The 22,489-nt window shown below is 54.9% G+C and overlaps 1 protein-coding gene across 2 annotated transcripts in view; it reads left to right on the top strand.

The window, feature by feature from the left end:
• The window catches only part of Ttc7a (tetratricopeptide repeat domain 7A), a 114,123-nt gene extending 94,948 nt beyond the window's left edge, over positions 1 to 19,175 (top strand). For both annotated transcript variants that reach the window (XM_027934378.2, XM_071601551.1), the window contains 3 exons: positions 507 to 641; positions 5,610 to 5,812; positions 17,104 to 19,175. In XM_027934378.2, the coding sequence (XP_027790179.1) occupies positions 507 to 641; positions 5,610 to 5,812; positions 17,104 to 17,325 (560 nt within the window). In that variant the 3' untranslated portion in view covers positions 17,326 to 19,175. The remainder of the gene's footprint in view (positions 1 to 506; positions 642 to 5,609; positions 5,813 to 17,103) is intronic.
• Positions 19,176 to 22,489: the final 3,314 nt, after the last annotated feature.

Genomic DNA, 22,489 nt, shown 5'->3' on the forward strand with positions numbered 1-22,489 from the left:
AAAAATATGGTTATTTTCTTCTGTTCCTTGCTTTTTTTGCACCTAACTGTGTAATTAATATGTACCTCTTTTGGCATCCGTATCCACATGTATACATTGTTATTGTAATGACTACAGGCTTTGGTGATTATACCCTCACTTGTTTTTAATTATCCCTATTATTGAACATTTGAGTAGTTTCTGTTATTTTCAATATTACAGGCAGGAGTCGAATGAGCATCTTTGCTGACATTTATGATTGTTCTCCTCAGGGATAGATTCCCAATGGGATTTACGCCTAATTGTCCCTTAAAAATCTCCTCTTTCCATATGTGGCTGAGAGTAGGTGGTGGGCCCTCCCTAGTGGATCTGAGAGCTTGTCAGATTTCTGGCTGCCAGGCTGTGCCACCCTGCCCTGACCCAGGCGCCCTGTCTGCCCGTTGGAGCTGAGCTCTGACTGCCCCGGGGACCTGCAGCACGGGGCACCCTGACTCTGCTGCTCAGCCCTGTGCCCTCCTTCTCTGCAGGCTCTCGGCGGGCATCATCCATTGCAGCCTCGAGGCTTGAGGAGGCCATGTCAGAGCTGACCATGTCCACCTCGGTCCTGAAGCAGGGTCCCATGCGGCTGTGGACCACGCTGGAACAGATCTGGCTCCAGGCTGGTGAGTATCCCCAGTCCCAGCCTGGGAACTGGGGCTCAGGGATACTCCCATACCTGGCTGAAGCCACCCAGATGTTCAGAGCCCTGCCCTGTCCTGGAGCGGGGAGGTAGAGGCTCTTGACGAGGCTCAAATGGACTACAGAGTGCTCGCAGGTTCAGGAACCTGGTCTAGTTCCAGCTGTTTCCTCCTCGCTTGCCTCAAGCAAGTCACTTAATCTGTCTGGCTATGGGTTTCCTCTTTGCCCAATAGGAAGGGTGCCCGCCTCCCTACCTGGGAGAGGTTCTCTATGGCAGATCCAAATGAGAGAGGTTCTGAGGTCAGGAGAGGCCACATAAATGGATAGGCAGAGGGCTGGTAAGGTGGAAATGCTGTCCAGTTGGCAGTCCCTCTGGGTCACCAGGCAGCACCATTGCCACTGAAGAGTCTGCAGACCAGTGAGTGCTGGGGAGGCAGCCTTCAGGGAGGCCCAGCTTCAGTCACACAGACCTGGGTTCTGATGCCAGCTCACAACTAGCCAGCCCTGGTCTCAAATGAGCTTATGTGTGAAGAAGTTACTGCAGCACATAGTAGGTGCTCAGCAAATGGTGTTTGGCTTCTGTTGTGCCAGTTACAGTTGTGACGGAGCCAGAAGCCACGTGGTGCCACAGACTGAGTCTCCTTGTGCTTGGGAATGCTGAGGAGGGACTCCATGGAAAGTATTTGACAACTTGACCTGACCGTGGTGCAGGAGGTGGATTAGAGTGAAGAGACAGGGAATCGAGGCCAGAGAGGACAAGTGACTGAATAGAATACAATGGCAGCGCAGAAGAATAGAGGAAGATGAGAGACGAGTGGAATCCTGAACCTGCCCCGGGCCCAGCATGGCCTCAGTCCAGAACTGCCTGAGGGACACTGTGGGTGCAGGGACGCCTCCTCACCCTTGTTCTGCCTACCCTCCTCTCTGCTCTGACCCACTACAGGGATGGGGCTGCAGCCCCCAAGGAGACATGGAAAAGAAATCAACCAAAAGTAGATGATCAGTTACCAAGACATGCAGCTTTGGCAAGTCATCCTTAGAACGTGCTTGTTAGCTGAGAATCTAGGGTTTCCTGTGGCGTGTTTTCCACATATGGACGCATTAGCATGCAGCACGCCTCCGATCTCCCTATCATAGGTTCTGACTATGAAAAAAGAATTGGACCAGGATTCACAGAAAGGCTAAGAGATGGGAGCATTTTAATAATGCAAATATTGCCCCAGTTAGCATCTCAGGGTCCTTCGGATGCTAGGGATGTGGGAGGTGTGTTCCACAGCTGTTGGGTCTTAAGTAGGAAGAGGAATGTTCAAGAATGCAGAGGAATAATACCAAGGCCTCCTCCTGAGCAAAGATCCTCCTGTCCTATTCTGAGACATGGTGCACCGTATCGCTCTCACAAAAGCTAGATGCTTATTTCTTATTTCTTTCTCACGTAACAATTCGGAGATGACAGCTTCAACTGGGATGGCAGCTTTGCTGTCCCTAGGGTGTGGCTCTCACCTATGTGGTCCAGGATGGTTCTCTGCTACAATTGACATTCCAAGGCATAAGATAAATGTGGAAGAGAGAAAGAAGACACCCTGTCCCCGTAAGGACACACCTGGAACTGGTACACATCACTGTTCCTCATGATCCATTGGCCTAAACTCCATGATTTGTCTAGCCCAACTGCAAGGGACTCTGCTCCATGGGGAATGATGCTTATTTCCTTTGGGGTCACCAAACTGTCCCCATGGCCGGGGGCTAGGCTAGCCAAGGTGGGTTCCTTTTAGGGTCTAATCTGTTTTCTTTCCCACCTCCAAGCCAACATGGTGTCCTCCTTTTCTTTCTCTTTTTTCTCTCTCCCTTTTCTGAGGTCTTGGGGCAGGTTCTCTATAGGAAGCTCACTCAGCTCACCTCTCCAGGTGAGGGCTCTCAGCACCCCGCTTCTCAGCACATCAACCTGAGGGTGTGGAAATGGGCCTGCGGCAGAGAGCCTGGGCTTCAGCAGGAAGATGGGAGCCAGCTCTAGGTGCAGGGTTAGACCAGGATGCCTCTGAAAAAAATAATAAAAGGGACTCTTGCAAAGCTCCAGGGAACAGATGTTTTCCATTTGTAGCCTGCGGAGAGAAAGCAAAGAAGAGGGGGTGGGGAGAGAGGGAGCAAAGAGGAAAAAAACCAACCAGAGACAGATGGGCAAGAGAGGAGGTCAAGAGGTAGACAGGGAGGATGATGAGACGGAAGGGACAGGAAGGAAGAAAGTCAAGTCGTTGAGGAGGTCCAGGGCGCCCTTTGACACTCAGAGAGCAGCAAGGCCCTGCTCACTGGGGTGACACATCAACAAGGAAAAGCCGTAACAGTGAGTGCTCATCCAGCCCCAGCCAGGGGAGGCCAGGATGGGTGTGGGCACCGCAGGCCTGGAAGCCAGGCTGGGAGTGGGAGGAGCCAGGCTGTGGTGGGCACAGTGCCATGGGTCTCCTGCTGTAGCCTCTTCTGGCTGGCTGGCTGGCCGGCTGGCTGGGAGCACCATGTTTGGTAAAACAGTGAGCAGGAGCCAGGGGCATCTGCCTAGGGACACTGAGGCTAGGAAGAGGGGGGCACTGCAGCCCCCAGACCTGTGGGCCCGCCTGCCGGTCAGAAGCCCTGTCCTGGAGGCCCGGCCCATGAGGCTGTCTGCAGTGTGGCCTGAAGCCCTCGGGAGACCTCGCCTCCCCGGCCCTGTTCTGTGTCATCTGCTTTCCTGCCTAAGTGGTGATGAAGCCCATTGGAGTGAAGCAGCCCGACCCATTTTCAGGGCATGTTCCCTGATGTGTGGCCCACAACCAGGCCTGAGGCCTAGAAAGCCCCAGGGCCCCAGCACTCCCTCTAAGTGAAATCTGTTGATGTGAACGCACTAAGAAGAGTTCCCAAGGGAGGGACCGGGGACAGCCTCCTGAGGGCTTGGGAGACAGGACCTCAAGTTGTAAACAGCTTAATGAGTCACGCTGGGGCCAAGTGGGCCCAACCTGGAGTGGGACTGCTGGGGAACGGGCTGGGCATGGAAGGCCAGACCCCTGGGCCCCCAGCTAAACTGAGCTTCAGGCCCCAACTTAAATATTACTTCCTCCAGAAGGACCTTCCTGACCACAGTGCTGACTTGATCCATCCTGAGTGTCTATGATACCCAGAATTGGCACTTATCACTTCACTGCCCTGGGTCTCTCGAGTTCTTAAGTGGCTCAGCTTCCCCACCCCACCCCTGTTTTTTCTCCTTCTCATGGGAAGACTGGGTATACAGTCAGTGCTCAATAGTTGTATATTAGAAACTCAGTTATAAAGGCAACCGGTTCAGAGGCCCTGGCAGTGGCTCAATAGCAGAGTGGAGAAGGAAAGCTGACACCGAGAGTCAAATCCCCAACCACTGGGCATCCCTCTCTGCAAGGCCCTGGGCACAAAGCCCCGTCTCCCAGCCTCACCTTCCTATGCTATGCCTTGGGAATCTCAGACGTCTCTGGGGACAGGAGCCTGCATCTCTCCCTTTTACTCTATCATGAGAACCTGGCTTCTTTGTGTTTACTTCTCTCATTCTCCCAGTTCTCTCTTCTCTAATCCAGAAAGAGTCCCCTTACTCCAGAGCCCTCTGTAACATTTCGCATGTGCAGCTGCTTGGATTGCACAATGAGCCTTACACAATGTTCATGCTGAGGACCCCAGTGCCGTGTGTTGCAGTTAAGGCCTTAGTTAGGTCTCCTTCCTGCTGCTTATGGGGTCAGGCAGGTGGGGAGCCTGATCCCAGTTTATCAACCTCTTTCTGGGAGTCCCCCACCCCAGACATGTTCTAAACCGGCGTAACCTCAGCTCCCAGCCCTTGCTAGGAAAAGCTCTTGGCAGAGTCACAAGCCAGACTCTGCTGGCCTCCCGCGCTCCCCATCTGTGTTGCCATCCTTCTGTGACTTCCGCATGGGCACCAGCCCTAGGAGGGGGCAGCGGAGTCTGGGGGCTGCTTTGAAAGGAAGGCAGAGTGGGCTGTGGGGCCCGCCGACAGGCAACGTTTCTAAAAGTACCCGCGGTGGGCGTGGGCCTGGGCCTCTGCTGCGTGGGACTGAAATGCGCATTTCTGTGGCAGGCCCAGGATTGGAGCAGTGGCCCCTTTTCCCACTGATCTGCTTCTGGGGCAGATCTGGTCCTGCCTGCTGCCAAAGTCTTCTCTAGAGGGAGGCCCAGGGGCTGCTGGGGAGGCTGGCCCTAGCTCTGCCCTTTCACATAGAGTGGGGCAGGATCATGATGGAGATCCTGATGGTACCCACCTCCCTCCAAGACTGGCTGTGAGAATTATGGAGAAAGAATGTTTTGTGGAGATGCGGCTTGGCCCACAGTCAGCTCCCAGAAGTGCAGGTGGTGGCTTTTGTCACTGTTGTCACCACCACTTCTCCCTCTTTCTTCCACCCCCATCCTTAGTGGGACTCTTTGGCTCCCCCTTGGGCTCTGAGCCCGGGCCCACCAAGTCCTGAGCACAGTGGGGCAGTTAACTTCAGCCAGCCCCCAGGTGCGGCCTCCAGGAGCTGCTTCCGTCCTGTCTGTCCAGCTGCACAATGCATCCGTGAAGTGAAGGGACCCTGAAACAGAAAGCAGAGCTACCCAGGCAAGCACTCAGGGGACTCCATTTGTGTTCCCATTGCCAGCTGTGCAATCACACAACCCAACCAAAAGCCTGGCTTCGTCCCATGGCCTTGGGCAATGCCTTAACCTCTCTGTGCCCAGGTTCCTCATCTCTAAAGTGGGGTGACGAAGCACTGGTCCCCGGGGTTTTGTGAGCATTGACTGAGATGATCTGTGGAGCACCTAGCGTTACCCCTGCATCCCACAGTAAGTTCTCCCCGTGCTGTGACTTGGTGGGCAGTGTCCGGCTCCCCTGCTCTGGGGATGTGGGTGCCACCTGCATCTTGTGTGTCTTCCCACCACTCACACCTCTCACGGCCCCTCTGGTTTCACAGCCGAGCTGTTCATGGAGCAGAGACACCTCAAGGAAGCAGGTTTTTGCATCCAGGAGGCAGCTGGCCTCTTTCCCACCTCGCACTCGGTGCTCTACATGCGGGGTCGCCTGGCCGAGGCGAAGGGCGACCTGGAGGAGGCCAAGCAGCTGTACCAAGAGGCGCTCACGGTGAACCCCGATGGCGTGGACATCATGCACAGCTTGGTGAGCCAGCACCCCCTCCTGCCACCTCCCTCCAGAGGCCTCAGGCTTTCTCCCCACTGTCCCTCCTAACCCCCCCACTGTGTGCCAGCACCTCACTACTGCTGGTCCCTGGCATCTGGGGGAGGGGCTCTGCTCCCGTCAGGGTCTGCATTCATGAAAAAAACCTAGAAGGGCTGGTTGATATTTTTTGGTGACTTCCTTTTTGCCATCAGGTGATCTAACCCCAAAGAGCTTTTGTTGTTGTTGATTTGGTCCTTGTCCTGGAGGCCAGTTCAGACTCTAGGCAGTTCCCAGAATGTTCTTCCCTCTGCGGGACTCCAGACCTTCCCTAGCCATTGGGCTTCCTTCTCCACGTCTCTGTGTCTCCTGGGTGGGATGCAGTGGGCTCCCTGGGGTGGGCTGTTATGTTGGGCCTGATGGAAACACACATTTAGAATGGCCTGAGGTAGTAAGAGGGTTCAGCATCCCCCTTCCCAGGGCACAGACTTGGGACTCAGGTGCCCAGGTACCTGGGCCTCCCGGTGGGAAGGTTTGAAGACTGGGAAGCAGAACCCAGGTGCTCTTGGTCTCCCTCTTGGGTGACGATGGGCAAGTGAACCGCCTTCTGTGAACAGTGATTTTACTCATTCATCCAGTGGGGCTTCTCATCCAGGAAACATTTATTGAGTAGCTGCTCTGACAGATGATACAGTAGGTCCTGGAGGTGGCCATTTTTCCCCTGCCTTCCTTAGCTCCTTCCAGAGAGCAGTTTTCAGGACAAATATAGCGTTCTGAAAGTGAATGAGCCTGCAGATGCCCTGGTGTCTGTGAAGGATTATTTGAGGAACCACGGTTAGCAACAGTCTTTCCCCGTGGGGCTCTTAGATGTCCCCCTGTGAGAGCACTCCGAGAATGGCCATTAGGATATCCCTGACATCTGCCACGTGAAGATCACAGAAGGATCAGGAGAAAGGCTCCAGATGGCTGAAGGGTTCTCATTGCCAGAATGGGTCTGGCTGGCCCATGAGTCCAAGCTGCAAGGAATTGGATTGCAAGTTATCACTTAGAGTAGTCTGGGCGCATACTCCAGAATCATCTCATGAGGATGTTGCTGAGAGAACAGAAACCTTACTGGGGCTTGGGGGAGCAGTGGCCAGACCGAGCCATCTTTACAAGGTCCTTTCTGACCCCTAGAGTCCTTAAAAATGGAATAGAACAGATATTCCCAGCTCAGCTCAGCTCGTATTCCTGCTGCCTGATGTCTCGAAGATTTCTAGCTTAGCCTGTGTGAGTGTTCAGCCCTGTGCCACCAAATCACTCCTCATTGTGCTCTTTCAAATGGATTCCTGTCACCCTCCAGTCATCAGCAAATGTTTGTTCTGTTTATTTTTATTTATTTATTTACTTTTTTTTTTGCAAAGCGCATCCTCCTTCCTTTCAAAATTCAGACATTAGCGTCTCTGATAAATGCCTCACCGGAGGTCACATCCAGAAATCTGATTAGAGAGTCAGGAGGGAGGATGTGGGCAAGCATTAGGCCTGCAGCCAGGCAGAGACATCTGCCTTCCACTGCGTTTGTGGATCTGAGCCTGCAGTCACAGCCCCTAAGACCCGACAAAATCCAATAACAAGTACAATTTTGAAGTAACGGTGTACCATTTTTCATTTATGCTTATTATTGTTTGTAGCTATTTTCCTGAAATTGAAGCAGTTTCCAAGGGTCGGTTTCCATGGAAACCGAATAGCTGTCCAGAGTGGCTCCCTGCAGATGTGACGAAAATGGTCCTTTTTCTCTTCCTGGGGTGCGTCGCTGATTTGATGAAATTGGAGCAAGTTAGAGAGCTAGACCTGCCCCCTTTTAAAGTTCCCAGCAACCAGAGGGGCAGTCGACTTCTGTGTGGGCAGCCCATCCCCTTTCCACACACACTCTGTTCCTGCCAGCTTCCCACACATATGCATAAAGAATAGCAAATTGCAAGCCTGGAGAAGATTTACCAAGCATATTTGCCTAAAGACATGGGAACACTTTGGCATGTTGATCTCAGAGTGTTCCCCAGTCTCAGTGCCTTCCCCATATTGGGGGACTGATGTCCTTGGCACTCAGGACATCTGGGATCCAATCCTGACTCTGGCTCTGATTCACTTGGGCCACTTGGGGAAAGTCTTAATTTTCATCCTCCTGATGTAAGTAGATAATAATCTTCATTGTTCCTAGACCATGCCGTGTTGTTCTAATCCAATGAGGTGTGCACATGAAAGTCTCCAGTGCAAGTCTCAAAGAAGACACACAGCATACAGGCCACTATCCTCCCTTCCCTCCCCAGTGACAGACACGGCTAGTCAATCACAGCACTTTTTCCCAGTAAGACAGTACTTTTTCCCCACTGAGCATGGGGCCTTGCAGTCTTTTCCAACATGATAAACGGTCAATCTAAGTCAGCCTGACATTTACGTAAGGCAGTCATCGTAAAATAGTCAGTAGAGAAGAAGAGAGACACATCAGTTGTCAGTCCTTCATGAAACTGAAGGTTGGTCCATCCTTGGAGAATTATCCAGGGAGAGGCACATAGTGGAGAATGGGTATCCCCTCATGGAATCTTTGCCAAGGCAGTGTCCCAGGTAGGACATCTTGGCTTTCCCATACCACTGAGGCTTTTTGAGGACATTGACCTCTGATAGGTTTAAGGGGAAAGAGAACCCCTTCTCCCCTGGGAGCCTGGCCACTCAAAACCCTGGGCTGGAAGAGCTCCCCTCTCACTAGCCCTTTGAGGTCATGGGTGAGTCCCGCTCCCTGGGATCTGGAAAGAAGAGGGTGAGAGATTCCTGCCATGCTGCGTGGATACCAGGTTTGACCCTATAGTCCATGGGGTGGAGTGGCAAACACCCGGATGCTGAGGAAAGCCCACTGGGAGCGGAAGCTTTGCTTTCAGGAGCCAAGCTTCAGGCATTTCTGAGAATATAAACTTTGGCCCAGGAGCGGGTTCTCTGCCCTACTGCCCGCCCTGGCCCCAGATACAATGGGAGAGATGTTTTCCAAGTTCTGGCTCCTGGCTCCTCCCTGGGTGCAGCTTAGGCTTTTCCACCAGACCAGGCGAGGAGGAGTCATCTCCTTGGCAGTTCCCTGCCAGGGAAGACTGTCCACTGTGCCCACAGTAGTGTCCAGAGAAGGTTGTCCATTGATGCTCAATGGCTGGGGACCTTCTGGAGACTGGAGTAGAAGCAGGCATGGTCTCTGCAGAGAAGGCCAATCACAGGAGGAGGTCCGGACAGTGTCTGCCAGTCACGCCTGGCCCTCACTCCAGGCACCAGAAAGTCCCCTTCAGCCGGGGTACCCGGGTCTCAGCTCCCCAGCAGAAGAATCTAGTTAAGAAGGGGAAGCAGGGTCCTTCCCAAGGTGAGCAGTGGTGTCTTCCTGATAACTGCTCTTCAGAGAAGGCTCCGGGGCTTGTTCAAAAAAGGGACCCCAGGCAGCCCACACACCTCTGTCTGAGGCTTTCGGCCTCAGAGGCCAGGACCCCTTTAATACCAGCCACCTCCAAGTGGCAAGTCAGGGAACTCGACAAGGACTACGGCTGAACAGGTTGCTGAGAGGTAGGGTGTTCCTATGAGGTCACCTGAACACGGTGGAGGGGTGTCACAGGTGTCACAGGGGTGTCACAGGCTGAGATGAGAACCCCATGGGATCGCTGGCTTGACTCGGTTTCCTAGTGTAAGGAAAGAAAAAATACTTGTCCCTCTTCTTTTCTGTGTCCTTGACCAGGACCCCTGTAACAAAAGATAGATAAACAAGAGGAAATCAAGTGTTTCTGTGTGGCAGCCTCATGGACAAAGGCCAGATGGTGAGGCCACCTGTATAGATTGATTCCTCTGTTGCTGTCCCTGGGCTGCTAAGGTCTAAGAGTCTGATGTTGTCCTCTGTGGGCCACCTTTGTCCTCCTTGGTGGGGGAGAGAGGAAGGACACCTTTGTAAATTTATTTCCTACTTTTGGGCAGATTGGGGCAGGCAGAGAGCTTTTCTTGTACCTGCTTTATTTAGTTTCCTTTGCCTCAACACAGTGGTGTGTTTCGGGGTGACGTTGTCTGCTACCCTTTAGCTCCACAGAAGGAAGCCTGAGTCCTGGCTGCAGACAGGCCCACCCCTGCTGCCCTCGGCTTGGCCAGAGCACGTGGCTGCGTTGGGGTGGCTGGTCTGCACTGCAGGAGATGGCCTGGAACCCTCCCCATGAGGCCAGGAGTGGGCAGGAGAGGGTTTGTGGGTGGCACCTGCCCTCCTTCCAGTGGCAGGCTCCAGAGGGACAGTTTTGTGTTTTCTTCTTGAAGACAGAGCTGCAGACTCTCTCAGAGCCTCTTCTCTGGCATCCCTGGCTGCAGCAGGGGACTGCTGCGAGAGCTTTGCCTCTTGTGATATAATTCCTGAGAAGGCCATTTCTGAAGCTTAGGGCTCCTCCCACATGCCTGGAAGGGCAGGGAGTCAGCTTTAGTTACTTTCTCCTCTTGATGACAGTGTGGTGATGAACCATTCCCCTTCATCATCTCCTTCTCCTTCCCAGCCTGAAATGGCTGCCTTGTTCTTTAAGTGGGTCTAGGGGACCATAGCATGGCTACAGACCTAGAACCTCCCAGCGCATTCCCTGAAGCTCCTGTGCCACAGTACCCTGCTCTTCCACAGGGTCCTGGACTGGGCCTGTCAGGTGCTCTGGGGATCTACCAGGACAGCCCTGGTCCCTAAGGCCAACAAGGTGGAGCCTAGCAGCAGGGCCTTGTCCTGCACCCCACCCAGCCCTCACCAGTCCTAGAGGGAGGGACAAAGGGTGACAAACCTCAGTCAGCCCTGCTTGCCCTCAAGTTATAGGGCTCTTGGGCATTACATCTCTTACTGGGCTTGTTTTTTCTTCTTTCATGTGGGATCATTTAGGCCCTTGTGACCTCAAAGAAAAGTTTTAGGGCTTAGATGAGCTGAAAGCTATAAAAAGAAAAGTCACTGTTGGGCAATTTTGTTGCCTTTTACGCAGAAAACGTGGTGACAAGTGGCGTGAACCCAAGTTCTACCTTTGACCAGGTGGTTTCCTTGGGCCATACTCTGAGGTGAGGATCTGCAGCCCACCCTACCTTGTGCTTGCAGGGTGAACAGTGCATTCAGTAGTAGGTGGTGAGGGACAGGGAAGAGATGCTGGGCAGGGACAGGGACCTGAGGGCTGCCTTAGGGTGCATTGTCCATGGTGATTTTTAAGACCCAGGTATCAGAGCTGGCACTGGGGGGGGTGGTGTGTGCTGACCTGCACTTGAGTCCCGTGTTGCCTTTACTCCCTGTTTAACCTTGGGCAAGTTCCCTAGGCTCTCAGAAGCTCAGTGTTCTGTCTATAAACTGGGGATTGCTATGCCAGGCAGCTAGGGCTACTGTTAGAATTAGGCTAAATAATTTTGTGAGCTAATCGGCTAGTAGTAGGGGTTATTTTGCCTTCTTCACTTTGAAGTGTGGCTCCCAGGCCAAGTCAGAGGCTCTTGGTTTATAGAGGGAAGTGGAAGCCAAGCCCCAGAGGCTCACTGCGGCAAAGCCGCCCAGGCCTCCCCGAGTCAGCCAGACGTGCAAGATGCGGACCCCAGCTGCCTGGTGGACAGGTCTGGAGTGTACACCGCACAGGGCCAGGCTGACCTTAGAGTGGGGGAGGGGAGGTCAGCCTGCTAGGCAGGTGGTGTGGAGCAGGGGTCTGAGTGGACGGAGGAGGGATCTGAGACTTGTCTTGCATCTCTTGTGTTGGTTAATCCGGGGCAGCCAGGGAGGTTGTGGTGGCAGGCTCAGGGGCCGCGTTCTGCTGGCCTGTGGTCACGCCAAGCTGCTTCACCGTCTGCTTCCTACCTGTAAGGAGGAAAGGCATCCTGAGCATCTGAGAAGTGAAACTCAGTGCCTGGCATTCTGAGGCTCCCTGATGCTGGATGGGGCTCAATACCGAGCAAAAGGTCTCTGGTTCCTGGGCCCAAAGGCTGTGACATGACCCTCCCCCATGTCTCAGGGTCCAGTGGCTGCTCCACCTCTAGGCTGCTCCCACCCTGTTTATTTGCTGAGCTATAGAGGGGTCCAGGCAGCCTGAGGGAGTAGGAGGACCCAGAAGCCTTGCCGTGTATGTGTGTGTGTGTGTGTGTGTGTGAGAGAGAGAGAGAGAGAGAGAGAGAGGTGTTCCTGAGCACCTGCTCCAGCAGACCTGGGATATTGCTTCTGTTTGGCAGCTAGTTCAAAAGGAGTGTCATGGCCATTTGACCTTGTACTGAGGTCAGCTCTCTTCCAACACTACCTAAGGTAATCCTGCCTCAGGCCACATTCCCAGTGCCACCTGGAGGTGCAGGAGGTGGTGGAGGGTTCTGTAGGCTGGAGGTGGGGGCTGAGACTTGTCCCCCAGTATCCAGTATTGGTCTGGCTGAGTCCAGAGGCCCCTCCCTACCTCACCTTACCGCTGGGCTGGCACTACCCCCAGTGTGCACCCAGAGCCCTGGCCCTGGACCTGGCCCTGGCTCTGGTCTCCTGGGAAACCTCAGCCTGCTGTGTGAGCTTGTGACGTCCATCTACTCTGCTGAGGAAGTGGAGGGGTTGCTGTTTGTAAGCCTGTCATAGGTTCAGATCAGAATGATAGTTCAGCACTGTGGCTTAATTTAGCTCCAGAATCCATTTTGTCACCAAAGTAGTGGGATCTCTGTATGTAGAGTGTCTTGGCTGTTTGATCTCTTTCTGAGGTCAGCTCACGGTATACAGAAGGTGCTGTAGAGTGTGGCCATTCAGCCCCTTGTTCAGTACGCCACCCAACCCCCAAACTTTAATCACTGCCCTCTAGACTCAGCCTCCTGTCCAGAGAGGGGAGTTTCAGGACCAGGGCCACCTCGTCACTCCCCAGCACGGGAGGTTCCCTTCTAGAACCCAGAATCCTGAGGCCCAGCTAACCTCAAGGGTCCAAAGCCAGCTCCACCCAAACCAGACCCAAGCCCGAGGGATAAAAGCCCAGCCCTGCCTGGAAGTGGGCTGGCAAAGGAGCCCCCTTCCTGGTGGGTTCGCAGGCTCTGCAGATCCCGAGGATGTGACCGTCCTCTGGTCAAGCTGGTACTTCAGCCTCTCAGCCCAGCTCCTGGCCCTTAGACGCCCCAGCAGAGAGGCCAGCTGGTATCCTTGGCCATCTCACCTCTCTAGGACCCAGGATAAGGAAGGGACAGGCATGGGCACAGCAGCATAGACAGCATGGCCCCCTGTCCCAGGAGACTCCCAGCCTGGGCTCCCATGAGTCTGGGGCCTTCTCAGCAGAGGCCTCTTTGGGAGCCTGGTGAACTTAGGGGTACTCATGTTAGTCAGGACTAGATGGATTTGTGCCCCTTCCCCCAACTAGGAAGTAGGACCAGCCTGTGGCCTGCTGGGAGGGATGTGTGATGGGGGCCGGGAAGGAGGTCCCCAGGCTGGTTGGACAGGTTGACACACCTCAGAGAACGGAGAGAGCCTGGTCTCTGCAGTGCTCCAGGGTGTGGGGGAGGCAGCCTTGCTGCAGAGGGGCTTCTCTTCCCAGCCCCAGAGTCCCCAAAGGTTGGGAGGGGCAGGGCTCAAGGGACCAGCAGGCTGCAGAGGTCTCCAGCTGATTCCCAGCTTCCCAGCTGGAAAGACTGTTACAGAATCCCAGGAATGTGCCTTGAGCTCAGAAAGAAAATTCCCAAAATAACTTCTATAAATACTTGAGGGCTGGTGGGGAGGAGAGCTCAGCCTGGCCTGCAGCTGGCCTAGCTCTAGGGCTGCTCCCCACAAAAGAGGGAAAAGGCACATGTACCCCCAGACCTTCCTGCTGTCCCCCCTCTCTGGGGAACCTCACCTTCTCCCTCATCCCGGCTTATAGTCGCTGATCCCACCCTGCACCTCCAGAGAGCCTGGCTCCTGACAGGGAGGTTTCCCACTCAGAGTCTCCACGCAGTCTTGGGGATCAAATCCCAACAGGATCTGGGCCCCTCAGGCTGCCCGCCTTTGTTGCTGTGGGAGACAGGGCTTGCTGAACCGCCAGGGACAGCATGCCTACCAGCAAATCCAAGTCAGGAAGCACGGAAATACCTCTGGTGTCCCTAGCTTTGTGTCCAGGACTCTTGCACCCCAGCCCTGTTGATCTGTTGCCCTGTGGGGTACAGAAGGAAAGGCAGGAGACAGAGGCCCTCACCCTCACAGCCTGGGAGGCAGGACAGGGTTGGCGTACAAGAGCCCCCTGGGTAAATAAGGGCACCCTTGAGGTGGTTGTGTGGGCAAGGGACTGTGTCCTCAGGGAAAGCTTCCTGGGAGTCCAGGCCCCTGCAGATGAGATGGGCCAGACCCCTCTTCCCTAAAATCCAGGAAGGGAGGGAAGAAGGCATGGAGGGACGTGGAATGTCTGGGGACCTACCTCATGGTTTTGTCTTTGCCTGAAACCATGTTGGTGGCTATAGCCAGGCCATGTGTCCCTTTGGAGGTACAGTGCTCAGTGGCCATAAACAGCTTGCACATTGCCATCTAATCCCTGAGGGTGGGCAGCCTGGCTCTGGCATCTCCCAGGGGAGGCTCAACAGCTGGGAGCGTCTGCAGATTTGGTCTCCTGAGTGGATGAGGAACAGGGAGGGTTCAGAGGGGACATTTAGGTGGAACCAAGATTCCAGTTCTGTATTCGCACCATCTCCCTGAAGACCTCTTCTCCGGGCAGGTGGCGTTCCAGGAGGGTGTCAGTGAACCCTGGGCTAGCGATGGGCTGGGGGCAGAGCAGATGAGACCTCCCATCTCCCTGGGGCTGGGTCCAGGCTGGGTCCCACCCAGTTGTCAGGCAGCAAACAACTCCGAGTTGCTACCAAACACTAATGCGGCTGGTGTCAGGGGCAGGTGGCAGGGGATTCTGTTACAGGCCCTGGGCTTCTGGGCCCCAGCCTGACCCGGGCCTTGGTGTCTCCTTTCAGGCTCTAAGGTCAGCGCCCCAGGGTGCAGGAATGTGAGCCAACCCCACCACAGCCCATAGTCCTCCTCTGGCATAGAACTACTGAACCGTCTCCAGCTTCTAGAAAAATCAGTGATGCCACCTGTCCCTACCCTGAAAGACCCTCAGCTCATCTTAGGGATGCTGCATTTGCCACCTAGTGCCCTGGATGTACTTTTCCAGATTCATCCTAGTGCCCTGGATGTACTTTTTCAGAATCCTGACAAGGATGGACTCTCCCGTCCCCTGGTTTACAGATAAGGAAACCTCAGAGGAGGTCTGCTACTTGCCAGTGGTCACAGTCCTTGTCAGTGGCAGAGCTGGGATTCCAACCCAACCAGAGCTTCTGGCTGACCTTTTTTCTCTACCCAGGCGTGCGGAGGAGCCCAGACTGAGAGCAGGACTCACACACACGCTGTTCGGCCTGCAGGCACCTCTGGCCCCTTCCCAGACACCCCCACACTCCAGGAGATCAGGGGTTTTCAGACTCCTTTGCAGCCTTGGAGCCCTTCTTTCCAACAAAATCTCTGTGGAAGGAAGCTCCATAAGGAAAACTTAGAGTGCAGAAGGCACCCTGGGCCACCCTCCCTGGGAGGCCCTGCCAGCCACTCTGTCCTCTGTTGCTCCCTTGGGCAGGCTCACGGACCTCAAACCTTCCATTTTTGGTGCTTAATTTTGGTGTCTGGCGGCTGGCGGCTTGCCTTCCTTCCCTCCTCCCTGAGGGCCCGGTTCCACTGTGAGCTGCTTGGGGACTGGCGTCCCAGCCCTGTGGGCAGGACAGCTTGGCCTGGAGCCCTACTGGCCAGATGGACACTGCCCTAGTCCCAGGCAGCCCTGAGTCAGCAGCACTTGCATCTGGCCAGAGCTGGGGCCCTGCCCGAGACTCCACCCTGCCCACGGCAACCTGCCCTGCCCCAAGCTCCACAGCCTCAGCCACGTGTGGTTCCTTGGGTGTGGCTGTGCCCTGGGTGGATCTGGGGCACTGTGAGTACAGTTCCTCTCCCCCACCCCCTGCCACAGGGCCTCAAGCAAGTGCTTCCGGGGAGGGGAGCTTTTCCTGGGCTTCCTGAGCACCCGTCTATCTCTCTTGCCTAATTGGTCGTGTTCCAGGCTCTTGGAGGACTTTATGAAATCAGGCATATGCATCTTTCCCAGTGTCTCCATAGCAACAGAAGGCCTAACTCTGGGGAATTCATGGAGAAGGAAAATGATCCAGCTAAAAATGTACATGGTTATCAGTGGGTGGAGAGGGGGCTCCAGGCACAGACGGCAGCGCGCACATGCACGCACACACACACACACACACACACACACACACCAGCAATACCTAGGGAGTTGATATTAGAGCTTTCCCTCCTATCTTAGAACAAGAAAAAGACCCCCTGACACCCACCGCCTTCTCGTGGTATCTTCTAGGGCTGAAACACACAACAGTCGGACGGCGCGAAGCAGCCTTTCTGGGACCTGGGTCTCTCCTCCTTTCTACCTTGTCCCCCTGCTCCCTTCCAAGTGTGGGTGGAAGAGGATGTGGAGGGTATACCATGCCAATTTCACTTCCCAGCCCCTTTTTTTGTGGGACAATTCCCGTCACTTCCTCTAACTGTCTGGCAAGAGTGTTTCAGCCAAACTGCAGGGACATTTCCTGCCTGCTCCTGGCAGACACCCCAGGGCCTTGCCTCCCTGAGCCCATCCAGCCTTTCCCCTGGACCACCCCCGCCTGGTCCTTTCCCTGCCCTCTGACTGTCTCCCATGACCCTCACCTGCCAGGTTGGGTCAGCAGCGGACCCCAGGGCTCCAAGCTGCTTGACACAAGCAAAGGAGTGGCACCCTCTGACCCTTCCTCCCTCCTACAAGCGTGAGTTTTTCCGGATGCAGTTCCCGTAATGGACAATGGACATCCCCCCTCCATCTTGATGCTGCAGGCAGCAAGGACTAGAAAATGAGTCCCCTTTAGCAGGGGCTCACTTGTGCCAGGAACTCCTCGCCTGCGTCACATTGGCTGACTCATTTCACCTTCGGGGCAACCCTAGGGGAGGTTGCTGTGATTTATCGTTTGCAGAGGAGGAAACAGGGCTGGAGGACTCACCCAGGACCCCCAGATGGCCTGACCCTGGGGACTAAAAGGGACAGAGCTGCTGCACAGGCTGGTCCAGGACCTGAGGTTGAAGCTGGGAGGACTTGGGTGGGAACAGGTAGGTTTTCAGGCATCAAGGGCAAGGTCACCTGACGGTGCCCAACCCGGGCACAGAATCGTCTCTGACTGGTGACCGACAAGTGAGCTGCTCCTGCCTTTTGTCCCGATTGCCAAGATGCCCCTCCCCCAGGTGCCCTCACTCACTATCCCCTCTGCTTGGTCTCCAGGGTCTGATGCTGAGTCGGCTGGGCCACAAGAGCCTGGCCCAGAAGGTACTGCGGGACGCTGTGGAGAGGCAGAGCACCTGCCACGAGGCGTGGCAGGGCCTGGGCGAGGTGCTGCAGGCCCAGGGCCAGAACGAGGCTGCCGTCGACTGCTTCCTCACCGCCCTGGAGTTGGAGGCCAGCAGCCCCGTGTTGCCCTTCTCCATCATCCCCAGGGAACTCTGAGCGGCACTGCAGCAGCGGGGGACTGCCAGCACAGGCCCAGGGAGGCGGGGGCAGGCAGGGACAGGCAGGGAGCTGGGGTCAAGGAGGGATGCTGGCATTCAAGTGTGGGGCTTAGGGAATACATCGCTAGTGAACATTTCCGCAGGCTGCAGCCCCAGTTCTGGCCCACGCCTCCCCGCTCCCCTCCGGGGCCAGCTGGGGCTGGAGCCAGGTGGACAGGATTTGCATTGGAAGCAAATCCCTTGCTCCCTGGGACTCAGACATGTTATGAGCAGGGAGCTGGGTGGCATCTCCACAAGGCCCCTCCCTCTGTGCCTGTGCATCATCTGAAGATGCCCGAAGGGTGTCAAGCCCCCATCCTTAGAAATTCCTGACAGCTGTACTTTTTGACTTTGGACAAACTTTAGTCTCAAGCCTCTGCACCACCAGAGAGGAGCCCCCAGAGCTGCCTCTGGCTGGGCCAGGCTGTCCTGGATTCCTTTCTCAGTGCCTTGGGAGACAGATTGGCTTGAACTTTAAGTGACTTTGCAGAGTGTGGTGACCTGACAACTCAGAGTGGGGAGCCTCACAGCTGTGCCTTACCCCTACCCATGCCTCTGCCTTGGGGTCTGGGGTCCCCACTCACTGAATCTTGCTCCCCCTGTCTCAGGACAGGGCAGGTTTCTGGGTGGCTCAGGTCTTGCCCTGGTAGTCCCAGCTTGACTCTGCGGGCTGGGTGAGCATGACAGCACTTCTGGGTTCCTCTCTCAGATGTTAGCAGAGGATGCCTGGCATTGTCCTTCTTTGTCCAAGGGGATCAAATGGGCCCTTCGTGCTCTTCCTCTCTGCCACCAAGTGCCTTTGGGCCTCTGGTGTATGGACCTGAACAGCCGCCCTAACTAACCCTTACATTTCTACCCATCTCTCTGGAAACGTGCCCTAGCCTAAGTGGCCCCTAGAGCGGACCTTAGGGACAAAAATATGGCTCTGGACCCAGCTGTTTCTAATACCCTGAGTCAACACATTCCTGCAAGCCTTTCCCTGGGATGCAGGTCCCTCCAGGGCTACTAATACAGAGGGGGACAGCCTCTAGGACTGTCTCCAGTATGCCTCATCACCTATAGCCCTCGGGCTTTCTTGGGTGACCCAAACCCCACCCTGGGACTCCAGGTGCTATGGTTGGAGATGGAGGAGACCAAGCCTGCCCCTCCTTTCCATGATGAAGCAGGCCTCCATGTCCAGGACACACCCTGTCTGCAGGGTCGGGAGTTGCTGGGCAGATGTCTCCTCCCTGTTGGCTCCGTGGTCTGCTGCTTCCACCCTCAGAACCCTTCCCCAGGAAGTCATTCCCAGGGCCGGGGCAGGCAGAGTTCCTCCCTGATCTGCCACAGGTTCCAGTAGTAATCGTCCCCTGGGCACAGCTCCCATTTTGAGATTCATGGGAAGGTTGGTGGGGGCCACCCTGGTGTGTCATAGCTGCAACTTTCCCCAAGGGGGACAGCTCAGCACTGCAGAGAGTGGGGGCCTCCTGGTCACCTGCACCAGACCAAGGGGCACCTCAAAGGACACGTGATCCTTTGCCTCTTGGTTGAAGGATCTCTCTGTATGTGTATGTATGTATGTATATAAATATAGATAGATATATATATATGATAGAGATCTATTTTTTTCTGGAATTCTATTAGAAAAAAATAAGCAAATGCCACTGATGTGCCTTGGGGTGTGCAAGGATATTGGTAGTCACCTTTTGGTAGTAGGAAATGGCATCAAATGCATTCTGACCAGCGTGCCCTCTCTAGAAGCCACGGAGAGCTGGGCCAAGTTGCTGACAGTGACTTTGGAAATTGAATAAAGAGACTCTTGAAGGGGAAGCTGGATTGCCTTGTGTTCATTCAGTGTGTTCATTCCCCCATGAGCCGAGCCCTGGAGAGAAGGGAGGCAGATGGAGAGGAGGGCGGCCACCTGAGAAGGTCGGGGTATCATCTGGAGAATGTTGCCAGGTGGGAGTGGGCGAGAGGAGAGGCTTGGGGAGACGGAGCTGAGGCAGGTAAGAGAGGCAGAAGAGTCCATCGGGCGGGCTCTGGCCTCTGACCTGTCCTTTCAGTGAACCCTGTGCTGCCTCCAGGGCACAGTTGCATCTGAGCAGGAGACACTGGCCCCAGCATTGCAGATGAAGCACCTTCAGCTGTGGAGGAGGAGCATCAGGATGGGGGTTGACCCAAGCCACATTCGGATTAGCCACCTCTGCTGAGAAGCGCATACCAGTGCATCTGAAGAGAGCGGTTACTCCTCATACCTGTGTACTGTGCCTATTAGAAGACATGCACCTCGTATTTTAAAGAATGATATAAATTTACACAGAAGTTCTACTCTTGGGGTAGAGGGGATAGCAGGGATTGGGCCTCACAAACGTTAGACACACGCTCTGTCACTGAGCTTCATCCCCTGCCCTTTTAATTTTGAGACAGGGTCTCACTAAGTTGCTCAGGTCAGCCTTGAACTTGTGATCCTCCTGCCTCAGCCTCCCGAGTCACTGGGATTATGTATGTGATCTACCCAGCCAAAATTTCTATTTTTTTCTTCTTCACGAACCCCAAAGGATCACCTGCTGTACCCACAACTATAGCCACCCAAATGTGCAAAGAGCCACCCTGAGTCTCCCCCTGGAACTCAGGGTCCATCTAGATGAAGCCTCGTGCTTCCTGTGTTTCCCTGTGGCTGAGCGGCCTCCATCGCCGTGGTCATCTAGTACTGGCCATTGCTGGCACAGAGGGGCAGGGCTTCACTTGAAGCCAGTAGCACTCTGCTTTGCTTTTGCTATGATCCTTTTTTCAGGTCACACACTTTAGTGATTGATGACTGGTATCAAACTGCTGGCTCTGGCCCTGAGCTCGTGGCTCCTGGGGGGAGTTAAAGGCCACCTCAAGCCACAGGTAGTGTTATGGTATCTGCCAGCCTGAGAGACAGAGAAAGAAAGCTCATTCTCCAGGGAAGAGGATGGGATGACTGTGGAGGCCCAGCCTCCCTGTTCACGTTGAGGGTGTTGCCAGGCTGCCCTTGAGCTGGTCAGATGGTGGAAAGGCGGGTGGAGGATACCCGATGGGCCCAAGAACTTCCCGACACCCATTCCAGTGGCAGATCTTGTGTTCACACATGGACCCTCGTCAGAGAGCAAGGAAGCCACGTTTAAACCAACCATGCCAGAACAAGGGCTTGAGCCTGGGGACAAGACCTGCGGCTGCCCGGTCATCCCCGCGGACCTCCAGCCCACCCACCACTGTCCAGGACCTAGTCCCCCAGCCTTGTGCACCCTGGTATTAATAGGGTTTATCTGCAGGCACAAATATGAAGGGAATTTCAGCCACCACCACCCGGACTCCTTGCTGGTAGCACAGTGCTCATTGTTGTGCTGGCCCCCCAACCGGAGGCTCAGATGTCGTCACTGTGCAAATATTCCTTAGCTTTGAGAAGTCTCCAGCTAAACAAGCCTCCCCATTTTCCCAGGCCATGCTGCCGGTTCACGATGACAGCCTCCAATCAGGGCACCTCCCATGTGAGCAGCTAGTGGAACCAACCCCATGTCAGGGAGCCAAGGACCCTATTGGCCGGAAAGGGCTAGCCTGGGAAGTACCCACTGTCCCCTGCCAGAGATCCCTTCGAATTTTTATCAGAAACCCTCTAAAGGTAACACAAGAGATAAGAGAGCCCCTTGGAGCCCTAGGGTAGGAACTGTACCACACAGGCCTGGGGCCAAAGCAGCCACACAGCCATTGACCTGACCTGATGGATTTAGCAGGGTGACTGTGCGGTTACCACCCAAGCTGGAAGACACAGCTTTATCATTGACTGGAGGTGTGGCCTTAAGCAAGGTGCTTAACCTCTCTGTTCCTGTTTCCTCGTTTTTAAAATAATAGTAGAATAGTGTCTGCTTTATGGACGATGACAGTTATGTGAAAAAAAAAAAAAACGTGCCGAGAGCCTAGAACAGCGCCTGGCCTGTGGTAAATGCTCTACACGTGTGCACAATTCTTTTCTCTTTTTCTGCCTGTCCCGTTTTCCTCTCCCTTCTGGTTTTCCTTGCTCGCTCAAAGGTGCTGCTGTCCTGGGATTCTGGTTGACACTACCTTGACCCTCCAGCATCACCCCCATTTGACCTACCACCTACAGAGCTGTGGCCACTCCCCTCTGAACAACTGATTGTTGAACAAAAGGATCTACTTGGTCTCTGTTTTTTGCAGGGGCCCTTGGGCAGCCTGTAGACTGCCCTTTCCTTGGGGTGGTATCCTGCCCCATCTGGTCAGCTGTGACCAGAAGGCAGGGACCTCAGAACATGAAATAGGGCCACTTACTCACCATTACTTGGCACACGGCAGGACCTGAGAACACAGGGCCTTGCCTACAGGACCCGTCTACTGCCACCCTCTGAGGACGCTGCACAGTGCCAGCTCCCCAACTCTGGGGACAGTCGAGATGCTTCTCATCATCACAACCTAGGGACCCACTGGGCTCCGTGAACTTGCACAGCTGGAGGGCTTCCCGGGGGAGGTCACACGGAGCCAGAGGCCTCTTGCTTGGACGCCCTCGGCCACCAGCTGGGGTGAAGGGGAGGGGATGGCACTCCGTGCTGCCCGGCACCCAGCCTTTCTGCAGCTGCAGTGGAGGTTCCTTAAGCGGAGGCCACTCAAGACCCCGAGAGTCCCCAGATAGCAGTGGTTTTCAGGAGATGCTCAGCAGCCAGAAGCCCAGGCAGGAAGCATGGAGCTGTGTTGGGTTGCAGTGCTCCAGGGCCTCCACCCACCTGCTGACTGGCCCAGGATGACCCCCAGAACCAGCTGTGTCCTCCATGCTCTGGCTTATAGCCTAGGGACAGTGCGGTACCCTATGCAGGGGCGTCCTTACAGGGGTTGAGGGGACTGTCCTTGTTTGCTATTGTTCTAGCTCAGTCTCCATCTCTCTCTCTTCCTCTCTTAACTATGACTTTGGAATTTGGCAAGAAGTTAAGTAAGTCATTATGGATTTCTTTCTTTTTTTCTCTGGAGTGCTGGGGATCTAATTCAGGATCTCACACATTCTACCACTGAGCTGCCATCCGAGTCCTTTTTATTTTGGCTAAGTTGCCAAGGCTGGCCTCAAACTTATGATCCTCCTGCCTCAGCCCGCCACCCCCCCCCCCCAGAGCTGGGAT

This window comes from Marmota flaviventris, chromosome 14 (assembly GCF_047511675.1).
Source record: "Marmota flaviventris isolate mMarFla1 chromosome 14, mMarFla1.hap1, whole genome shotgun sequence".
NCBI classification, from domain to species: Eukaryota; Metazoa; Chordata; class Mammalia; order Rodentia; family Sciuridae; genus Marmota; species Marmota flaviventris.